At 44.3% G+C, this 18572-nt stretch overlaps 1 protein-coding gene across 2 annotated transcripts in view; it reads left to right on the top strand.

Moving 5' to 3' along the window:
* BUD13 (BUD13 spliceosome associated protein) overlaps positions 1-18572 on the top strand; it is a 136811-nt gene that overhangs the window by 82509 nt on the left and 35730 nt on the right. For both annotated transcript variants that reach the window (XM_085645720.1, XM_085645721.1), the window contains 2 exons: positions 10207-10469; positions 11366-11474. In XM_085645720.1, the coding sequence (XP_085501846.1) occupies positions 10207-10469; positions 11366-11474 (372 nt within the window). The remainder of the gene's footprint in view (positions 1-10206; positions 10470-11365; positions 11475-18572) is intronic.

Genomic DNA, 18572 nt, shown 5'->3' with positions numbered 1-18572 from the left:
GTAGGCCTCCCTCGCAGATGCTCTGCCAGAAACACCATCAAGAAGCTACACTGGCTGCGTGTTGAAGCCCGAGTTCAATTCAAGGCTCTCACCACTGCCTTTAAAATTCTTAGATCTGACTGTCCGGGACTCCTACGCCCTCTCCTGGTACCTTACACCCCCCAGCGCGCCTTACGCTCCCTAGGACAACACCTGGTGGTTGTCCCTCGCACAAGGCTCAGCAGAATGGGTGGCCGCTCTTTCAAAGTTTTGGGGGCGAAGCTTTGGAATTCCTTACCACCCCACATTCGCTCTATGACCAACTTGTTGGCCTTTCGTAAGGCAATTAAAACTCTTCTGTTTTCCCTGACTTAATTTTTCTGCAGTCCCTTTCCCTCCCTCCCCTCCCCTCAGGTATCTGTTATGGTTTAGCGCCGGGACGCCTCGTTGCTGGGGCAGCTGTTTTGCGCTTAATAAAATATTAACATAACATATAAACATATGTGTAGAAGTCAGTTATCCCTTTATAAAAGCCTGTCTCTGATTTCCTTATTACAGTCATCTTATGATGTTTATATTCACCTGTAGTAAAAACAAATGATATAGCTGTTCAACTGGAATAAGTTATTGCAGTTGAGTTCTGATGTTACAGTACCAGCTCCCAGCAGCCTCGGCGAACAGCAGGTCACAGAGCTTAATAATGACGGCTGCAGTTTAAACAAGGAAAACAAGAAATTATTTTTCTAAAAAGAAAAAGAGACCGTCAGACAACGAGATATTTATGGCAACGTATTTTTCCATGCTAAAATCATTGTAGGAAATTTAGGATCTCTGCATGTTTGACCACAATCTGATCCACAGCACTGTTTAACCTGACTTACATTACTTACATTATGTTCCACACAAATAGGCCGCTCCCAGTATAGTGACCGAAGGTGCTTTAAGACTAAGTTGCGAGTGCGGACATCTCACGAAAAGTGAAGGACTGGCCTCACACTCCACCAGGTGTCATGTTTCCTCTTCGGCAGTCCTCGCCCTCTAGAAACTCGCTTTGGTGGACGGGCATTAACCTGACAACAGGGATGCACTTCTAAACTAAGTGGGGGCCCATGAAAAGTGAGTAAAGTTTAAAAACCATTATAGTTACCCAATTAATTTTTAATGTGGCAGGTAGCTATATGGTATTAAAAAGGGGGTGGACGGTGAATGGGGGAATTTATTGTCCCCTCACCGTAGTGAGTGCGGTCAACATGTTTCTGCCATTTGGCCCAGATGGGTCCGTGGCATTCATCAGGACCTAAAACAAGGGGGCTCCGTTCTTACCAACCTTGTGGTGAGAAGGTGCCACTTGTTGGGACGACCAAGGTCTAGTTGGCGAGCGTGAGAAAATTAATCTCATTGAGAAACCTGTTTTCGATTGAGAAAGCTGCCACTAGAGTAGAAAATCTACTCGAGCAGCAGAAAGGGATCTGTGCCCTTCTTGCGCTGCACATGGTTCTGTTCGCGATGATTTTACAGCGCAGGACAAACACCGGAGCTCAAAATCCCCGTGAACGGCATGACCCTAATGCACTCCTCCCCTCGCGGAACTCCGCATAGCGCAGCAGAGGTTTTTTTTGTCACCTCGAGGAGTTCCGCCCAGGCTTAGTTATTCCTCTAGAAGGTCACGGAACCCTTCGGTGACTTGCAAAAACCTTATAATGTTTTACATGGTGTACTTTATCCCCTATATATTTACTTATTTGTTATTCGTTGACCTTCATTATTTCACTGAGGTTATCCATGCTTGCGAGAACCACCTTTGCTGTTTGCAAGTTCTTTTTTTGAAGTAAAAAGGTTTACTGTTCAAAGACCTAACACGAATAGTACAAAGTAATATGAAGAAATTATAAAACATGTTGATGCTATCCTCAAGCTTTCTTTCAGGTTTTTTGAGTGAGGAATGTGTCTTAAACGACCGACTTCTTTTGCACAGGTAGTTGGAAATGAACATCTTTAAATAAAGTGTGCATTTCTTATTTTTCTTTTGAAGAATTTGTTAATGAATAATTAGTTTGGCTGTTTAGGCTATTTGTGGTATGTTTGTTGTAACTGAGGGAGAAGTAGTTTTTTTCTTATTATGTAAGCTGGAGCATTTAAAATGGTATAGGAGATTTTAAACACAAACTTCAGTGAAACTGATTACTTTGTTCTCTAAGTGTTTTTTATAACACATCTAGCAAACTATGGGTCTCATTCACTATTTAGCAGACAGATTGTACTCTGTCAGGATGACAGAGTAAATTACTCTATTGCCCTGAATGAGTAAAGGCCTGCCAAATTTAGAAACCGACATACCTTTCTACTTTTCACAGAAGCCGCCATTAAGGTGGCTTCTGTGAATGTATTGGAACTTTGCTGTACGGCTCCGTCAAGCATGACGGAGCCATATGGTAAAGTTTAAAAACCTTTTTATTTTCAAAAACAAAACCTCAAGTGGGTTATTTAAAAAAAAAAAAAAAACATGCCCCCCTAACCATGTGAGCCATCTCCCATAGTGAAAGGGACATGTTTAGGTTTTTTACTGCCCCTTACAGCCAGCGTGTTTGATGGGACAGGCAGTAAACAATACATCTATCTTAAGTGGGTGGGCGGACATATAGTCATTCCTCTAACGGCTCTTACTCCTTCAGGCCATCAGAGAAGGTTGGCCAATGTGGAGACGTAGTAGTCCTTCCATTGCCAAACTATGGTCTGCCTGCATATAAATTTGGTAGGCAAACCATTATGTCGGCGATGAGGCTACTCCGCCGCATTTGCAAAGGATTGTGCTTACTGCCAATATATAAATTAGGCTGAAAATTGGATAATAGTCACTGATACAGCACCAATACAGCTTGTTATTAGCTGTGCTTTAGTAAAAATAAACAAAATAGTTTTGTATAGGTATATTCTAGTGAGAGGTGTAGTTGTTTTGTTGATATGGATCTCAATTCAGAAATGCACGGACTTATTACAGTATATCAATAGAGGAAGGGCATTTTTATTTCTTTACAAAGTTAGCAGTCCGAAATCAAAATAGACTGATGTTAAACAAGAGCATAGTTTTCTGTCTGAATCATTGGAGCCTTTGACAAGCTGAAGGTGCTGTTCTAAAATATGGTATAAGTGTTCAGAGGCACACTGTGAGGAATGTATGACGTTATTCCGCAGCCTTTTATCCCGCAGGGAATCACAACGCGGTTGTTGCAACGACCGCGTTGTGATTCCGCATACCATTACTCCGCAAGTCGGAACAACGACTTGCGGAGGGGGGGCGCTGGATGCTGGAATAGTATAATTTACTATTCCAACTCCAGTCTGTGCGGATACTAGGGAAGGTGTTGGATTTTAAATCCAACACCTCCCCCCTCCCTTCCGCAAGTCGTTGTTCCGACTTGCGGAGTAATGGTATGCGGAATCACAACACGGTCGTTGTAACGACTGTGTTGTGATTCCCTGCGTTTAAAAAGTTTCAGGGTAAACGTTGTGTTCGAGGCATATGAGTTGCAGATCACACACTAGCATAGTAGATCGCCATCTGGTGTTGGGCTCGGATGCTTGCACCTTGTTGTTGTCTTGGAAGAAGTCTTTGTAGTCACGAGATAGGGGACTCCTCCCTTGGACGATAGTGCGCATGGGCATCAACTCCATCGTTAGATTGTTTTTTTCTGCCATTGGGTTCGGATGCAACTTTTCCGCTCCAGTTTAAAATCTCAATTTCAAACTTTTTCGAAGCGCAAAACTTCCAGAAAACCATCGAATCACTTTCATCTTTGACCCAACTTCATCGACTCGATTCCGGACGTCGACGAGGGCCGCTGGGCCTATCCACGCCGTAAGGCCCACGGCTCATGGAAAGGACGCCATTTAAAAAATACCCCCAGTGTGGAGCAAAATTTCCGCACAGTGACCATCACAAGGTCTGCAACCTGTGCCTATCACCTGAACACGACGAGTCCAGCTGTCCAGCCTGCGCATCCTTTCGATCGAAGAAGACTATTTGAGATCGAAGGGTTCGACGACACATCATGGCAAAGAGACCAGCTCCGGAACCAGAGGACATCTTTGATGAAGGCCTGATGTCCCGGAGGAAGATGCTGAGGACCTCGAAATCATCTCAGAGGCAGAAGACTCAGACGACCTCATCACTCCTGGGCAACGTGTGACTACTACTGCCCCTGCCCCAACCCCTCCAAAACCAAAGGCAGTGGTCAAGACTTCGCCTGTTGGCCCCAGTTGAGACCGAAAATATCCTTCAGAAGCCCCGCCTCCGGGCTCGGCTCCGAAGAAAAAAGACAAGCCTTCCGGTAGCTCGGGACCGAGCAAACCGCATGTAATTGTCCCGCCGGCACCTTCGGCACCAAAGCCAAAAGAACACTTGGCTCCGATATCGGCTCCGACGCCTTCCACCTCCAAATCGGCCCCGAAAACGAAGCCGGCTTCGAAAGTTCCCAAGCCTAAAGATCCAGCTTCAGCTCCGAAACCAACATCCTCGGCACCGAAACAAACGCCTAAGGACTCTGATACGCCTCCTAAGGCCAAAACCCAAAAGGATCAACCACAGCCTCGCTCGGAACCGAGAAAATCGGGACCGAAAGCCGTTACCGAGGAACAGGAACTTTTTCACCCAGGTCCTATCGATCCAAGGCAGAAAAAGATTTATATAAACCCCAAAACAGGACCGGTCACGGCTGTGCCATGTAAAAAATGAAAACTGGACACACCATCTGCTCCAGTTCCTGTACACAAGAAGGACTCTGCAACATCGCCTATGCCCCCTTCTACTACACTGCCTTCTAACCCACCTCCTCTGCCTACACCACCCTTACCTGTAACTTCTCCACCACATACACCACCTCCAGATGATGATGACCTGGGGTGGGGGTGTGATCCTAATGACCCGTTCACAGATCCAGATGCCTCACCACTAAATGATTGGGCATTCCCTATCCTAACAGACCTCCCAGACCCACAGCCATATCCCTCAAAACCATCTCCCCCAGATGATCACCTTGGGTTTGGCCAATTATTAAATAGAGCTCCACTTTATCATGGTGTTACAATGCACTCCGATGCACCAGAGGAAGACTTCCTCTTAGATACATCTGAACAATCACAAAAATCAGTGCAAATATTACTAATGATCAAAGGAGTCATTAAGCATGCCCCTGAAGTATTTAAAGATCCCGTCTGTGCCAGGGTTCTTAACCCTAGAATAGAAAAGAAATATAGGCCTGCCCCTGAAGATCCTACTTGCATCAAAGGACAGTTGCCTTTGGATTCTCTAGTCGTTTCCAATACTAGAAAACGTGCCAACTCCCAAAGCTCCGGGGATGCGCCACCCCAGGATAAAGAATCCAAACTACTAGAAGCTTCTGGCAAAAGGGTAGCAGCACAAGCAGCTAATCACTGGCGTATTGCCAACACCCAAGCACTGCTGGCACGATATTACAGGACACATCATGACCAGCTAGAAAATCTATTACAGCATCTGCCTGACCAGTATAAAACCCAGGCAAATTACCTTATCCAAGAGGGCAAGCTAATCTCAAATGCGTCAATTAAATGTGCACTTGACGCAGCAGACACTGCCTCTAGATCAATCAACACCAGTGTACTCCTTGGACGACATGCCTGGCTACGCATTTCAGGCTTTAAGCAGGAGGACCAGACTACCATACTCAGATTCAACCAAGATCAGCTATTTGGCCCGGCTGTAGACACTGCCCTTGAAAAAGTGAAAAAGGACACCATGGGAGCGTTACAGTCTCCACAAACACATGGCTCCTTTTGGCGCTCCTTCTACAGAGGAGCCTCCAAAAACATGGGCGCAGACACCTCATCTACATTCAAAGCCACTACACAAACATCCCCCAGTAGAGGATATTTTAGAGGCGGATACAGAGGGAACAACAAAAAAGAAGAGGTCGAGGTAATGACAACACTCGCACCTCCCCTGCCACAAAACAGTGACTTTCCTCCACTCCCCCCAGACCATTCCACTCCAGTCAGGGGCAGACAAACACAGTTCCTACCTGTCTGGAATTCCATCACCACAGACAGGTGGGTAATACAAATTATCAAGTATGGTTACTGCCTGGAACTTACAGCTACCCCCCACACATACCACCCAAACAGCACCAAATATCCGCAGACCATCTTACTCTACTCGAACAAGAGGTTCTCTCACTGCTTCAAAAGCACGCAATAGAGCCCGTTCCCTTAGAACATCAAGGAACAGGGGTCTACTCACTGTACTTCTTAATCCCCAAAAAGGACGGGACTCTGAGACCAATACTCGACCTCAGACCCCTAAATCTGTATATACACTCAGATCATTTCCATATGATCACTCTTCAACAAGTGCTCCCACTACTGCAACAAGGCGATTTCCTTGCCACACTAGGGGCCATATGTAGGTAATTTCTATTTACCGATTCCTAAATACCGAATTTTACCGATTCGGTATTTAAGAATCGGTAAATAGAATGTAGGTAAAAAAATCGGTAAATTTTACCGATTCGGTAATATTTGTTAATTCGGTAATAAGGCATACCTTCCCATTCATTCCTATGGGCCTGAATGGGAAGCCATTCACTATTACCGATTCGGTAAATACCGAATCGGTAATAGGGGGAGCATATTCAAGGGTGGCAGGGTGTCACATTGACACCCTGTTGCACCCCTGAATCGTGCATGTATGCACATGTGGCGCACATACATGCCCTAAGGGCATGTATGTCTGCCACATGGCACTTTTAAAAAAGCACAAAATTGCTTTTGAAAAGGTATTCGGTATTTACCATCAACTTGTAGTTGGTAGTAAATAACGAATCCTTAAACCAAAATTGCACTCACTTGAGTGCTCCCTACATAGGATTTAAGGATTCGGTATTTTACCGATTTCTTAAAATACCGATTCGGTAAGATACCGCATCCTTAAAACCTGCCTCTTACATTAGAAAGAGCTAAATACCGGTCGGTAACGGGAAAATTACCGATTTTCGGCCGTTACCGACCGGTATTTAGCTATCTACATATGGCCCTTGATCTCAAAGACGCCTACTTCCACATTCCCATACATCCTGCTCACAGGAAGTACCTAAGGTTTGTGGTGGACGGACAACACTACCAATTCACAGTCCTTCCATTTGGTGTGACCACCGCAACCAGAGTATTCACAAAATGTCTTGCGGTAGTAGCAGCACATCTCAGAAGACAACAAATTCATGTCTTCCCATATCTAGACGACTGGCTAATAAAAGCAAAATCATTCGACCAATGTGTTCTACACACTCACCAAACCATCCAAATGTTACACAACTTGGGGTTCACCATCAACTACCCCAAGTCGCATCTCCAGCCCTCGCATATACACCAATATCTAGGAGCGACAATTAACACCTCCACAGCGCCAGCATATCCCAGGCCAGCCAGGATAGCCAGTATACAAAATCTTATCACAAAATTTCAAAACCAACACTCTCTTCCAGCCAGAGTGTTCATGCAATTCATAGGCATGATGGCATCTTGCATCTTCATTGTGCCTTATGCAAGACTTCAAATGCGTCCCTTACAGGAATGTCTAGCGCGTCAGTGGAACCAGGCTCAGGGACAACTTACAGATCTGGTGTTGGTGGACAGCCACACACATCGCTCTCTACAGTGGTGGAACATAACAAACTTGTCCAAAGGGCGGCCGTTCCTCGAGCCTCTTCCACAGATAGTGCTGACAACAGACGCATCACTCACAGGATGGGGAGCCCATCTCCTCAAACACACAACTCAGGTAAAATGGACCACTCAACAAAAAGTGCTCCATATTAATCACCTAGAACTACTAGCAATATTCCTAGCACTAAAATCCTTCCAACTGCATGTGCAGAACAAGGCTGTCCTCATCCGGACAGACAACATGACAGCCATGTATTACATACAAAAACAAGGAGGCACACGTTCTCTGCAGCTGTCCCAGCTCGCACAGAACATTTGGAGATGGGCCATTCCTCAGAACATATACCTACTTGCAGAACACCTTCCAGGAGTTCACAATCAGATTGGCGATCTGTTAAGTCGACAGACACAACAGATTCACAAATGGAAACTACATCCCCAAGTTCTACTACCCTTTTTCCAAAAATGGGGCCAACCATACATAGATCTGTTTGCCACACACGAAAACGCAAAATGCCCAACCTTCGCCGCCAGGTTTCCGCACCCGCAGTCAAAAGGCAATGCGATATGGATGAACTGGTCAGGCAGATTTGCGTACACTTTTCCGCCTCTCCCACTCATTCCACTAGTGGTACGCAAGCTCAGGCAGCAATCTCTCAAACTAATCTTAGTAACTCCCACCTAGGCACTCCAACCTTGGTTCCCGACACAACTGGTACTCTCACTAGTTCCACACAAAAACTACGTCCCTCCCCGTCCTTAATAACCCAGAACCATTGAGAGATCAGACATCCAGATCCAGGTCAACTGAATCTGGCGATCTGGCTCCTGAAATCCTAGAGTTCGGTTACCTTAACCTTCCACCAGACTGCATGAACATTATCAAAGAGGCCAGAAGACCTACAACTCGAGCTTGCTATGCTGCTAAATGGAAAAGATTTGCCATTTACTGCACTAACAATGATAAACACCCTCTGGATGCCTCCATCCAGAACATTATTTGCTACTTAATACATTTACAAAGATGTAATTTACCATACTCGTACATACGTCTGCATCTAGCAGCACTTGCAGCTTACTTACAAAATCGACAACACTTGTCACTTTTTAGAGTCCCTGCGATCAAAGCCTTCATGGAAGGACTTAAAAGAATTATTCCTCCCAGATTACCACCCTCTCCGGTGTGGAATCTAAACATTGTTCTTACTAGGTATGGGACCCCCATTTGAATCTCTACATAAATGCCAACTACAGTTCCTCACATGGAAAGTAGCTTTCCTTATTGCAATCACATCTCTTAAAAGAGTAAGTGAAATCCAGGCTTTAACCATACAAGAACCATTCTTACAACTACATCGTAACCAAGTGGTTCTTAGAACAAATCCAAAATTCCTTACAAAAGTAAGAACTCCTTTTCATCTTAACCAGTCTGTGGAGTTACCAGTGTTCTTTCCAAACCCAGACTCTTTGGCCTAGAGAGCTCTTCACACCTTAGGTGTTAAAAGAGCCCTTCTTTACTACACTGACAGAACTAAATCTTTCCGCAGAACAAACCAATTGTTTGTAGCTTTCTCTCCACCACATAAGGGTAACCCCATCTCCAAATCTGGGATTGCTAGATGGATAGTTAAATGAATTCAAATATGCTACCAAAAAGCTAAGCGCACATTAACAGTTCCCCCTAGATCGCATTCCACATGCAAACTAAGGGCTTCCATGGCATTCTTAGGGAACATTCCCTCAGAGGACATTTGTAAGGCAGCCACATGGTCTACAACACACACCTTCACTAAACACTATTGTGTTGATGTAAAAGCAAAGCAACAAGCTTCTGTGGGTCAGGCTGTCCTTAAAACTTTATTTCAAACCACTGCAACCGATACAGGTGACCACCGCTAGGGGAGATACTGCTGTATAGTCTATGCTAGTGTGTGATCTGCAGCTCATATGCCTGGAACGGAATATGCTACTTATCAGTAGGCATCTGTTCTTGGCATGTAGAGCTGCAGAACCACACACGCCCACCCACCTCCCCGGGACCTGTATCTGTTCTAGCGCTATCTTACTTAGATATACACACATGGACATCTTTTTCTTCTACTAACTCCATCATTTCCCAACATGGCGAAAAACAATCCAACGATGGAGTTGATGCCCATGCACACTATCGTCCAAGGGAGGAGTCACCTATCTCGTGCCTACAAAGACTTCTTCCAAGACAACACAAGGTGCAAGCATCCGAGCCCAACACCAGATGGCAATCTACTATGCTAGTGTGTGGATATGCAGCTCTACAGGCCAAGAACAGATGCCTACTGGTAAGTAGCATATTCCTTACCCACTGTGAGCAGTGTGAAAATGGATCAAATGGGGTACTTCGAAGCACTTATTTGGTGAGATAATTAGTACAAGAGGCTTAAGTGTTTGAAGACTGTGTGCCTCCTTACACTACCACTAATTTCCTAGCAGTCTCCATACTCGTTTGAGTTCGATTGCCAAGCATAAAACTCATGACTGTTCTTTACTTTGCAGTACTGTCTGCATCTCCCAAAAGACACAAGAAGCGTAATGACTCACCACGGCTCAAGAGACGTACTGGCCGTCCAGGCTCTGATTCTGACCTCTCACCTCCAAGAAACCGCGGCCGATCCAATGCAACTCATCATGGATCCGATTCAGACCTTTCTCCGCCAAGAAGGACGTTGAAAAATTCTTCTGACTCTGATCTCTCTCCACCCCGCAGAGCTCCGACTGCAAAGGGCTCACCTTCGAGGCAGCGAGGGGATACTGCTCAGGTAGGTGTCTGGCACGAGTTACGTGACTTTCATTTATACATGGTAGATTAAATGGGGATTGACAAAAGTGTGTGTTATTCTCAACTGTAAAGCCATCATTCCAGATTACCTAGCAATAGTGTTGTGATATTCTTATACCTGGAATTACCAACACCATGGGTACTTCTGCATGAATATTGTGGTATTCCAGGGCACACCCTGAATGTCCCCTGAGAAGTGGAGAATTACTGTTGCAATTGGTGTTACCACATCCGAATCCCATGGTAATTTCTCATTTTCAAATGGGTTGTCACCTGGATAGTTCATAAGATATTAACTGGTAAAACGTTTGAGAGCTGGGAGATCACCAGGAGTGCGGTTTTCATGCATTTGTTGTAATTCATGATTCAGCTGGTACCTCCTATTCCATTCAGAATAAGGACCTAAGAGGTTTCTCAAACCTGTAGTTTCAGACATCTCGTCTGATCAGAAGGTGCCCTTGAAAAGGTCACATGGTGGGGAGGGGTTATTTCAACTTGCAATCTGGTCTGACTGGCAGCTGAAGGGAAGGGAGTGCGAGTTCTTTTGGTGGTAAGAAGACCCTCCAGTAAAATACTAAGGCCCAAAATAAAATTTTGGCGGGCGGGTTACTCCACCACATCGGTGCCGGATATCTTGTCCACCGAAATATCAATTCCATTATATCCTATGGGATTTATATTGTAGTCGACAGGATATCCGTCACCGTTGCGACGGAGTAACCCATCCGCCAATTTCTAAGACAAGCCCTAAGCTATTTCTGTTTTATCTCCTGGACAAAAACTCTACCTATTAATCAGTTAAGGGATCAGTCACTGGATGTTCATGAAGTTTGTTTCTTTGGTTTTTTCATTAAGTTTTTCATTTTTTATGACCAGGCAAATCACATGCTATCAGGGGGAAAATCGGGTCTGGTGTCGGCGGACGTTCTTAAGAAAGAAAAGCTGGACTCTAAAAGAAAGGAACGAGAAAATAAGCCATTGGAAGGTAACACTTGGAGTACAGATTTAAAATGTTGTGGGTCTCTTGAGATTTTTGGTCCGGAAGTAATACGGATCAATACGAATATCTTGTGCCATATTACAATTTATGCCACACAGGTTTCATTGAATGTCGCATAATACAAAGCATCAGTATTGGCCTGTTTGATGAAGTCTGCTCTTTAGACATTTTTCACTCTGGGATAAAGGGGTTTGTATTGAATGATGTTCTGATAGCTAATGCAGATATGAGCTGTTTTCTCTTTCACTCTGTATGAGCATTTGTAGCATACATTAAATATACAAAAATAACAATTGATGGACAGAATGCAGCACAATGTCAAACATTCACCCCAGTACAGAGATCTGGGCCTAAATCCATCGTTTTTTGCTCCCCATGCCCTTCCAGTTCAGACCCAGCCATATGCATATCAGTTTTGACCCTGTTCCCCATGGAAACAATCCAGCCCGAACTGCCAGGCCAGGTCCTCCCTGGACTGGAAACAAGCATCCTGGGACTGGTTTCGGGGCATCATCCCTCATCATCCAAGCTAGCTTGACTCCAGGGGCATGGAGAGCATGGGGACCCACATCTGGGCATACCTGTCCTACTCGGGTGACAAATGCATAAAAGAACAATTGATGGACAGAATGCAGCTCAAGGTCAAACATTCACCCCAGTACAGAGATCTGGGCTTAAATCCATTATTTATTCCAGGCAGGATGCTTGTTTCCGGTCGAGGGAAGACCTGGCTTGGCAATTTGGGCTGGGCTGTTTCTATGAAGCACAGGGTCATTTGCATATTGCTGGGTCTGAACTGGGATGGCAAAATGAGCTAAAGAACGATGATGGATTCAACCCAGGTCTGTGACTGGGGGGTGAGTGTCTGAAAAGTTTCATCGCTCCACCCATTATCTCCTTGTGTTGCTTTTTTCGCCCTAAGTTGGCAGGGTATGCCCAGACATGGGTGCCTTGCTCATTTTGCCACTGGATTCAAGTTAGCCTGGCTGATGAGGGGTGTTACCCCGAAACCAGTTCCAGGATGCATGTTTCCAGTTCAAGGAAGACCTGGCTTGGCAATTCGGGCAGGACTGTTCCCATGGGGCACAGGGTTAAGAATGATTTACATGTGGCTGGGTCTGAACTGGGGTGGCGAGGTGAGCTAAAGAACGATGATGAATTCAACCCAGATCTGTGACTGGGGGTGAGTGTCTGAAAAGTTTCAACGCTCCGTCCATCATCTCCTTGCATTTTCTTACATTATATATACACTCCTCTCTTGCAATTCCCTCTGCTGTAATTGGATTCTTTTTGAGGGGAGGGTTTTACACTTGGATATACTTGTTATTGGAGTGCAAAACAGGCAACCATATATTTTGCTACTTTAACGGCCTTGGAGGATGGAGGGAGGATTGCAGAATAACCATCTTGCATAATTGGCCTATTTTAAATTGTTGTTTGGGCATTTGTTTACATCTCATCCCAAGTCAAGACTTTTTGCGTCAGATGTGAGCAATTTTGAAATGTACCTTGAAGTAGCCTGGGACCGTAGATGTGCTTAAAAAAATGGCAAAATGTAAGACCATTGTTTTTGATAAAAAGTTAAGTATGGTCAGGGTTTATCTGAAATATGTACTTGTAGAGAGAATTGCAGGCAATAGAATCCTTAGCCAATGACCCTAATATCATAATTAAACAAGCAGACAAGGGTGGAGCTACAGTGATAATGGCCACAAATGACTATGACACTGAGTGCTTTAGACAATTAAGCAACAGGAATTACTATACCCCTATTGCCAATAACCCTACCAAACGCCTTACTAGTTTCATCACAGGCATGGTAGACTCAGCTGAAAATCAAGGATGGTTGAGCAAAAAGGAGGCTGTGTTCCTGATTAAAAAGGACCCTAAGACCCCTTACTTTTACATCCTTCCAAAGATTCATAAGGGGACAACCCCAGTGCCAGGGAGACCAATTGTCTCTGGAATTTACTCGGTTTTAGAACCACTATCACAGTTTTGTGACCACTTCTTACAACCTCTGGTCAAACTGATACCCTCTTACTTACAGGACACCACAGATGTTCTACGTTTACTTGAACAGTTCCCCAGAGCACAGGAGATTGACTTCCTCGTGACCCTCGATGTGGAGGCCCTCTACACTAACATCCCACAATGGGCTACCCTTGAGGTCATTGAGGAGGTCTTACATGCTGCCTCCTGGGAATCTTTGACACCTCCCTCCTTCATCATGGAGTGTGCCACATTGGCGCTAACTGAAAATTTCTTTGAATTTAAGGGCCAAATCTACCACCAGACGCAAGGTACTTCCATGGGGAGTACCTTTGCTCCTAGTCTGGCCTGCCTTTACATGGCAGCCTTTGAGAAACAACACATTCATCATGATTCTAATCCATACAATGAGAATATTTTGATATGGAAACGTTTCATTGATGATATCTTGATTTTTTGGAAAGGTAGTTCAGAGACCTACAGAGATTTTTTTTTTGGGATTAATAGTCTCAATCCCTTTCTGAAGTTCACTATTACTTCTTCACCTACAGAAATAGCTTTCTTAGACCTCACAATTAAAATTGAGGGAGGACATTTAGCCACCACCATGTACAGAAAAAGTACTGATCGGAGCAGTTTACTTCATTACAACAGCTACCACCCAAAAGCTCTTAAAGAAAATCTGCCCTTTGGCCAATTTTTAAGAATAAGAAGGAACTGTAGCACAGTTAATGAATATAAGACTGAATCCGAAACACTGACTAGGAACTTAATATTAAGAGACTATCCACCAAGGAGTATTTCACTTGCCCGCAAACGAGCACGCAACAACAACAGAGAGGCTCTTTTAGAACCTAGGGACAAAGGGGTGATTGAACAAGAAACACTCACTTGCGTCACAACCTTCACACCCATTTCGAACAAGCTCACCAAGGTGTTAAGGAAACACTGGAGCATACTGAACACGGGGACTCTACAACTAGAACCACCACGGTTTGCGTTTTAAACGCTCGAGGAACCTCAAAGACATACTGATCAACACCAGACCTAAACAAAAAGTCATCAACAGACAGGGGACACTTTGGCAATTACCAACTGTTGTTGGCCACTATCCCTGTGGTACTTGCACGGCCTGTGCCTTCACCTCTATACACAAAACGATCACCTTGAACGAGACGTTCACTTGGGAAATGAGAACACACACAAACTGTAATACCTCGAATTGTATTTACTTACTGACTTGTCCCTGTGGTCTTCACTATGTGGGCATGACCACTCGCCCAATTAAAGTCCGCATTTCAGAACACCGCAGCAATTTCCGCTGCCGCAAAAGTAACACTAAAATGTGCCTCCACTTTTTGGAAAAAGCTCACTCTCCTGACTCCCTTAAATGGGTAGTTTTGGAAGCATCACAGAACTCATCTAAATCGCAGTTATTTACTAAGGAACAAAGATGGATACACCGTCTATCCTCAGATGTTAGAGGGTTGAATGTTGATATCCCTTGGAGCTCCATCAAAATCTAAAAGTTTGCATTTGCTCTAATCTTCCCCTCCGCCTTGGTTTAAATTACTCCATTGAACCTCAGGGCTTGGTCTCTGCTGCTAATCCACCACTACGCTACTTTTGCGAATTTGAATAGAGCTATGTACTCCAATTTTGATTTTTTTACATACCCTTATCAACTAACTTAGTTGATTAAATCAACAAGCACGATGAACATTTTCGTAGAATAACTCTTGTTTTTATCCCTGTTATCTAATATCCTCTTTGGGATTACCGGCGCGATTTCTTTGGCAAAATAAACCACTTTGTATTGACGTACGACATCACCAATACCATTAAAATAGTAGTGCCAACCTTAACAATCAATGCCATCCCTTGTTTTCCACGTAATTTTTCGCCATTACAAGATGGCCGCTGCAATTACTTTACTTGAGCCTTATAACAACTCATGCATGTTAAACCACACCCAGCGACACGTGGCACTGTGAGCATTGAAAAACTAAGGAGGGACTGACTCATACACCTCCCGGACCCGGTGGACAGGGAAGGTCGTCAAGCCAGCGTAACGAGAAACCTCTGTGAGTAACCCACGGCGATTTATGAATCTCTGTTTCCCGAATTACCGACTATTAGTTTTGTTTGCCGAAGTCGGCGTTCCTTTGAATTCATTTATTCGATGCTTCCTTACCTAGTCAGAGTGTACTTTTACAGTCCTAGGACACCCCCGATTTCCAGATTGAGCACCCAAACGTAAACAACACGCAAGGAAACCTAACCCCTCTCCCCTCGCTATTCCTCGACAATGCTATACTTCCATTAGATAGCTATAACATTACACATCTTCTCCTTGAGTTTACGAATCAGACCACTGGAATTTCGAGTGAGACAATTGTTCTCTTCCAAGTCTCTTTATATCTCCAATAACATTTTGGGTTGTTTACATCAGCGTGAATGGCGTTTTTTAATGTGTTTTTTCCTCTACCACTTTGAGTAAATAAGGTACCATCAACCATTGCTGCTCCTCCACGCTATACTTCCTTCAGATAGCCTATACATTATACCTTTTCTGCTGGTATTCACGAGTGAGACAACTGACATGACAAGTGAGAAGATTATCACTTTAAATTTCCTTCACATCTCCATAGACTAATTGTGTTGATAACATCGGGTTAAAACGTTAGTCAGTGGTTCTATCTGTTTTTTTAGCCTCATTGCTTTAGGAGCAGTACGTTATGCATAAACCACCGGGTACTGATGATGCCTGGGGATCTTACTGATTAGGGTGAGTACCCTTTATTATTCCTGCTGCCACACAGGGGCTTAGAGTCACTTTAGCTCACTGTGGAGTTTTACAACCTGTTCACTTTTAATGTCGATTCTAGCACCATAATTATCACGACACGTGTGCTATTAATGAGGAATTAGAGTCACTCTGAGATCGTATCTAGGTTGATCATGTACTGTTGTCTTAATGAAAAGAAATTTCATCAAAAAAAAATGTTCTCCCTATATAGGTAGATCCAGACACATTAGCCTAGAAGCATTTTAACAGTGAGTAAATAACATTACCACGTAAATCATGTGTAGACAATCATCTATTATCTGGTCCTGAAGAATCGCTCGGATACTTTCCCACCAGCGAGAAACATGTCGACCCACACTTGTTAGAACAAGGGTATACACTATATGAGACATCACACTCAGACTAGTGCCTTGCTCTTATATTTTTAATTAGGGTAGGAGACCCCCAGAATAAAACTCTTACCTGGGCACTCTCAACCCTATTTTATCTCACTTCATCTACACAATATTGGCTCCATACCCGCACATCATCATACGGCTATTGGATAAAAAGATCTCCGCCAAAGAGCCCCTAATTTTAGGGAGCCCGTCGGGTATTGCACTGCCGACTCGACGAGGAGCAGCCCAGATGATGAAGCATGACACCTGCAAGGGTGTGTGAGGGCATTATTATCCAAAATCTTGGATTCCCAGTATATTTCCACATCATTGGAGTTATGGGATCCGTGTCTCCTGTGACTGTTTAAATTCCGACCCATAAGGAACAGCATAATTTCCTTTTGATCTAACAATTTTGAAATGTACCTTGAAGTAGCCTGGGACCGTAGATGTGCTTAAAAAAATGGCAAAATGTAAGACCATTGTTTTTGATAAAAAGTTAAGTATGGTCAGGGTTTATCTGAAATATGTACTTGTAGAGAGAAAAGTCCTATTTGGTACGAATCCAGAAACATGCAAAATGTGCTTTACAAATCCATGATTACAGATTGTGTGGTCCTAATGGTCAGTAATAAACCTGGTAAAATTCAAAGTTTATAAAAATGTAAGATTACAATAACTACACCTTTTACAAAATTTTAGTTCAGAAAATTATTCTAATCATCCTTTAAGTCCATTTTTGTAAACCAAAATCACATCATAATGCTATTGACCTGAATAATATCCAACACTCTGTAGCACAGTTGGCATGAGCGTATACATTATTGATGGTGAGTTTCATTTTAGGTCAAGCCTACCAGACAGCTCAAGCTGCCCAGTTGTGAAAGAGGTATTTTGAACTTACAATGGACTTAGAGCCCACCCATTGCTTACAGTTGGTTGTCTTTATTGTCACACGCATTTGCTCGCTTCTTGTTGAATTATTCGATGGCTCGTCTTACTTTTCTTCTCTCTGTCCATTCCCTTGAGCATAACCTCTTTACCATCCTTATGATTTATCCGTCCACTGCTTACTTTTAGGGAACTTCTTTTTTGTTTTTAGTTAAGCGCTCTGAGAGTGCTTGTGTCTTTCACTGCTCTCCTCATATGCTTCTGCCCCCCACACTCTGTGTTTCCGTCTCCCTGGTACCCCGTGTCTGCTTCTCCCTTAGCCCTATGTATTGCTCCTGCTCTTTAACCTCCTGTGTTGTTCTCTTCCTCCCGTGCTTGTCCCCATTTCATTTCTGCAGCTTCTACTCCATATAATGTTCCTGAGGGCCTCCGGGGACTCCATCTTCCCGGGCCAGGTATGTTTAGGGAAGGGGGCACCTCCCTCCGAGCTGTTTTCGGCCCCGAAGACCCAAACCCTGACACAATGCTTTTATTAATGGGAGGGGGGCATGTGACCCCCCTCACGGACCTTTTTCAGCTCCAGGGACTCCACCCCACAGGGTCCAATGAATTTATTGAGGGGGGGGGTGCACAGCCACTCTCCCCCTGCATTTAAAAGGCCCTGAGGACCCCCATCCCCCTGGGCCATCAGTTTAATTGAAAGAGAGGTGATGCTTTGTGGCCTGACCCGTTAATAGCTCCGGGTCCCCCATCACCAGGGCCAGCTCAATTACTGTGTCATAGGGAGCCTACCCCTCTTAGGGGACAGTCTTTTCCCCACTCGCACTACCACAGGAAGATATACATGTTTTTGCTCCCCTCTGGTTGGAGCATTCTCAAATCTCCCAACAAACGGGAGCCAACATCAAGTCTGCTCACAGCTGGTGGGCGCTTCCACCATGCTAACCATCGATTTATTATGCAGGCCCCAGAGAATGGGGTCCCCGGGACCAAAATAGGCTCTGGGAGGGGGCA

The sequence above is a fragment of the Triturus cristatus genome, chromosome 3_1 (genome assembly GCF_964204655.1).
Source record: "Triturus cristatus chromosome 3_1, aTriCri1.1, whole genome shotgun sequence".
Taxonomy (NCBI): Eukaryota; Metazoa; Chordata; class Amphibia; order Caudata; family Salamandridae; genus Triturus; species Triturus cristatus.
Note: the sequence above shows the minus strand (reverse complement) of the source record. Positions and strands in the feature narration are given on the sequence as shown.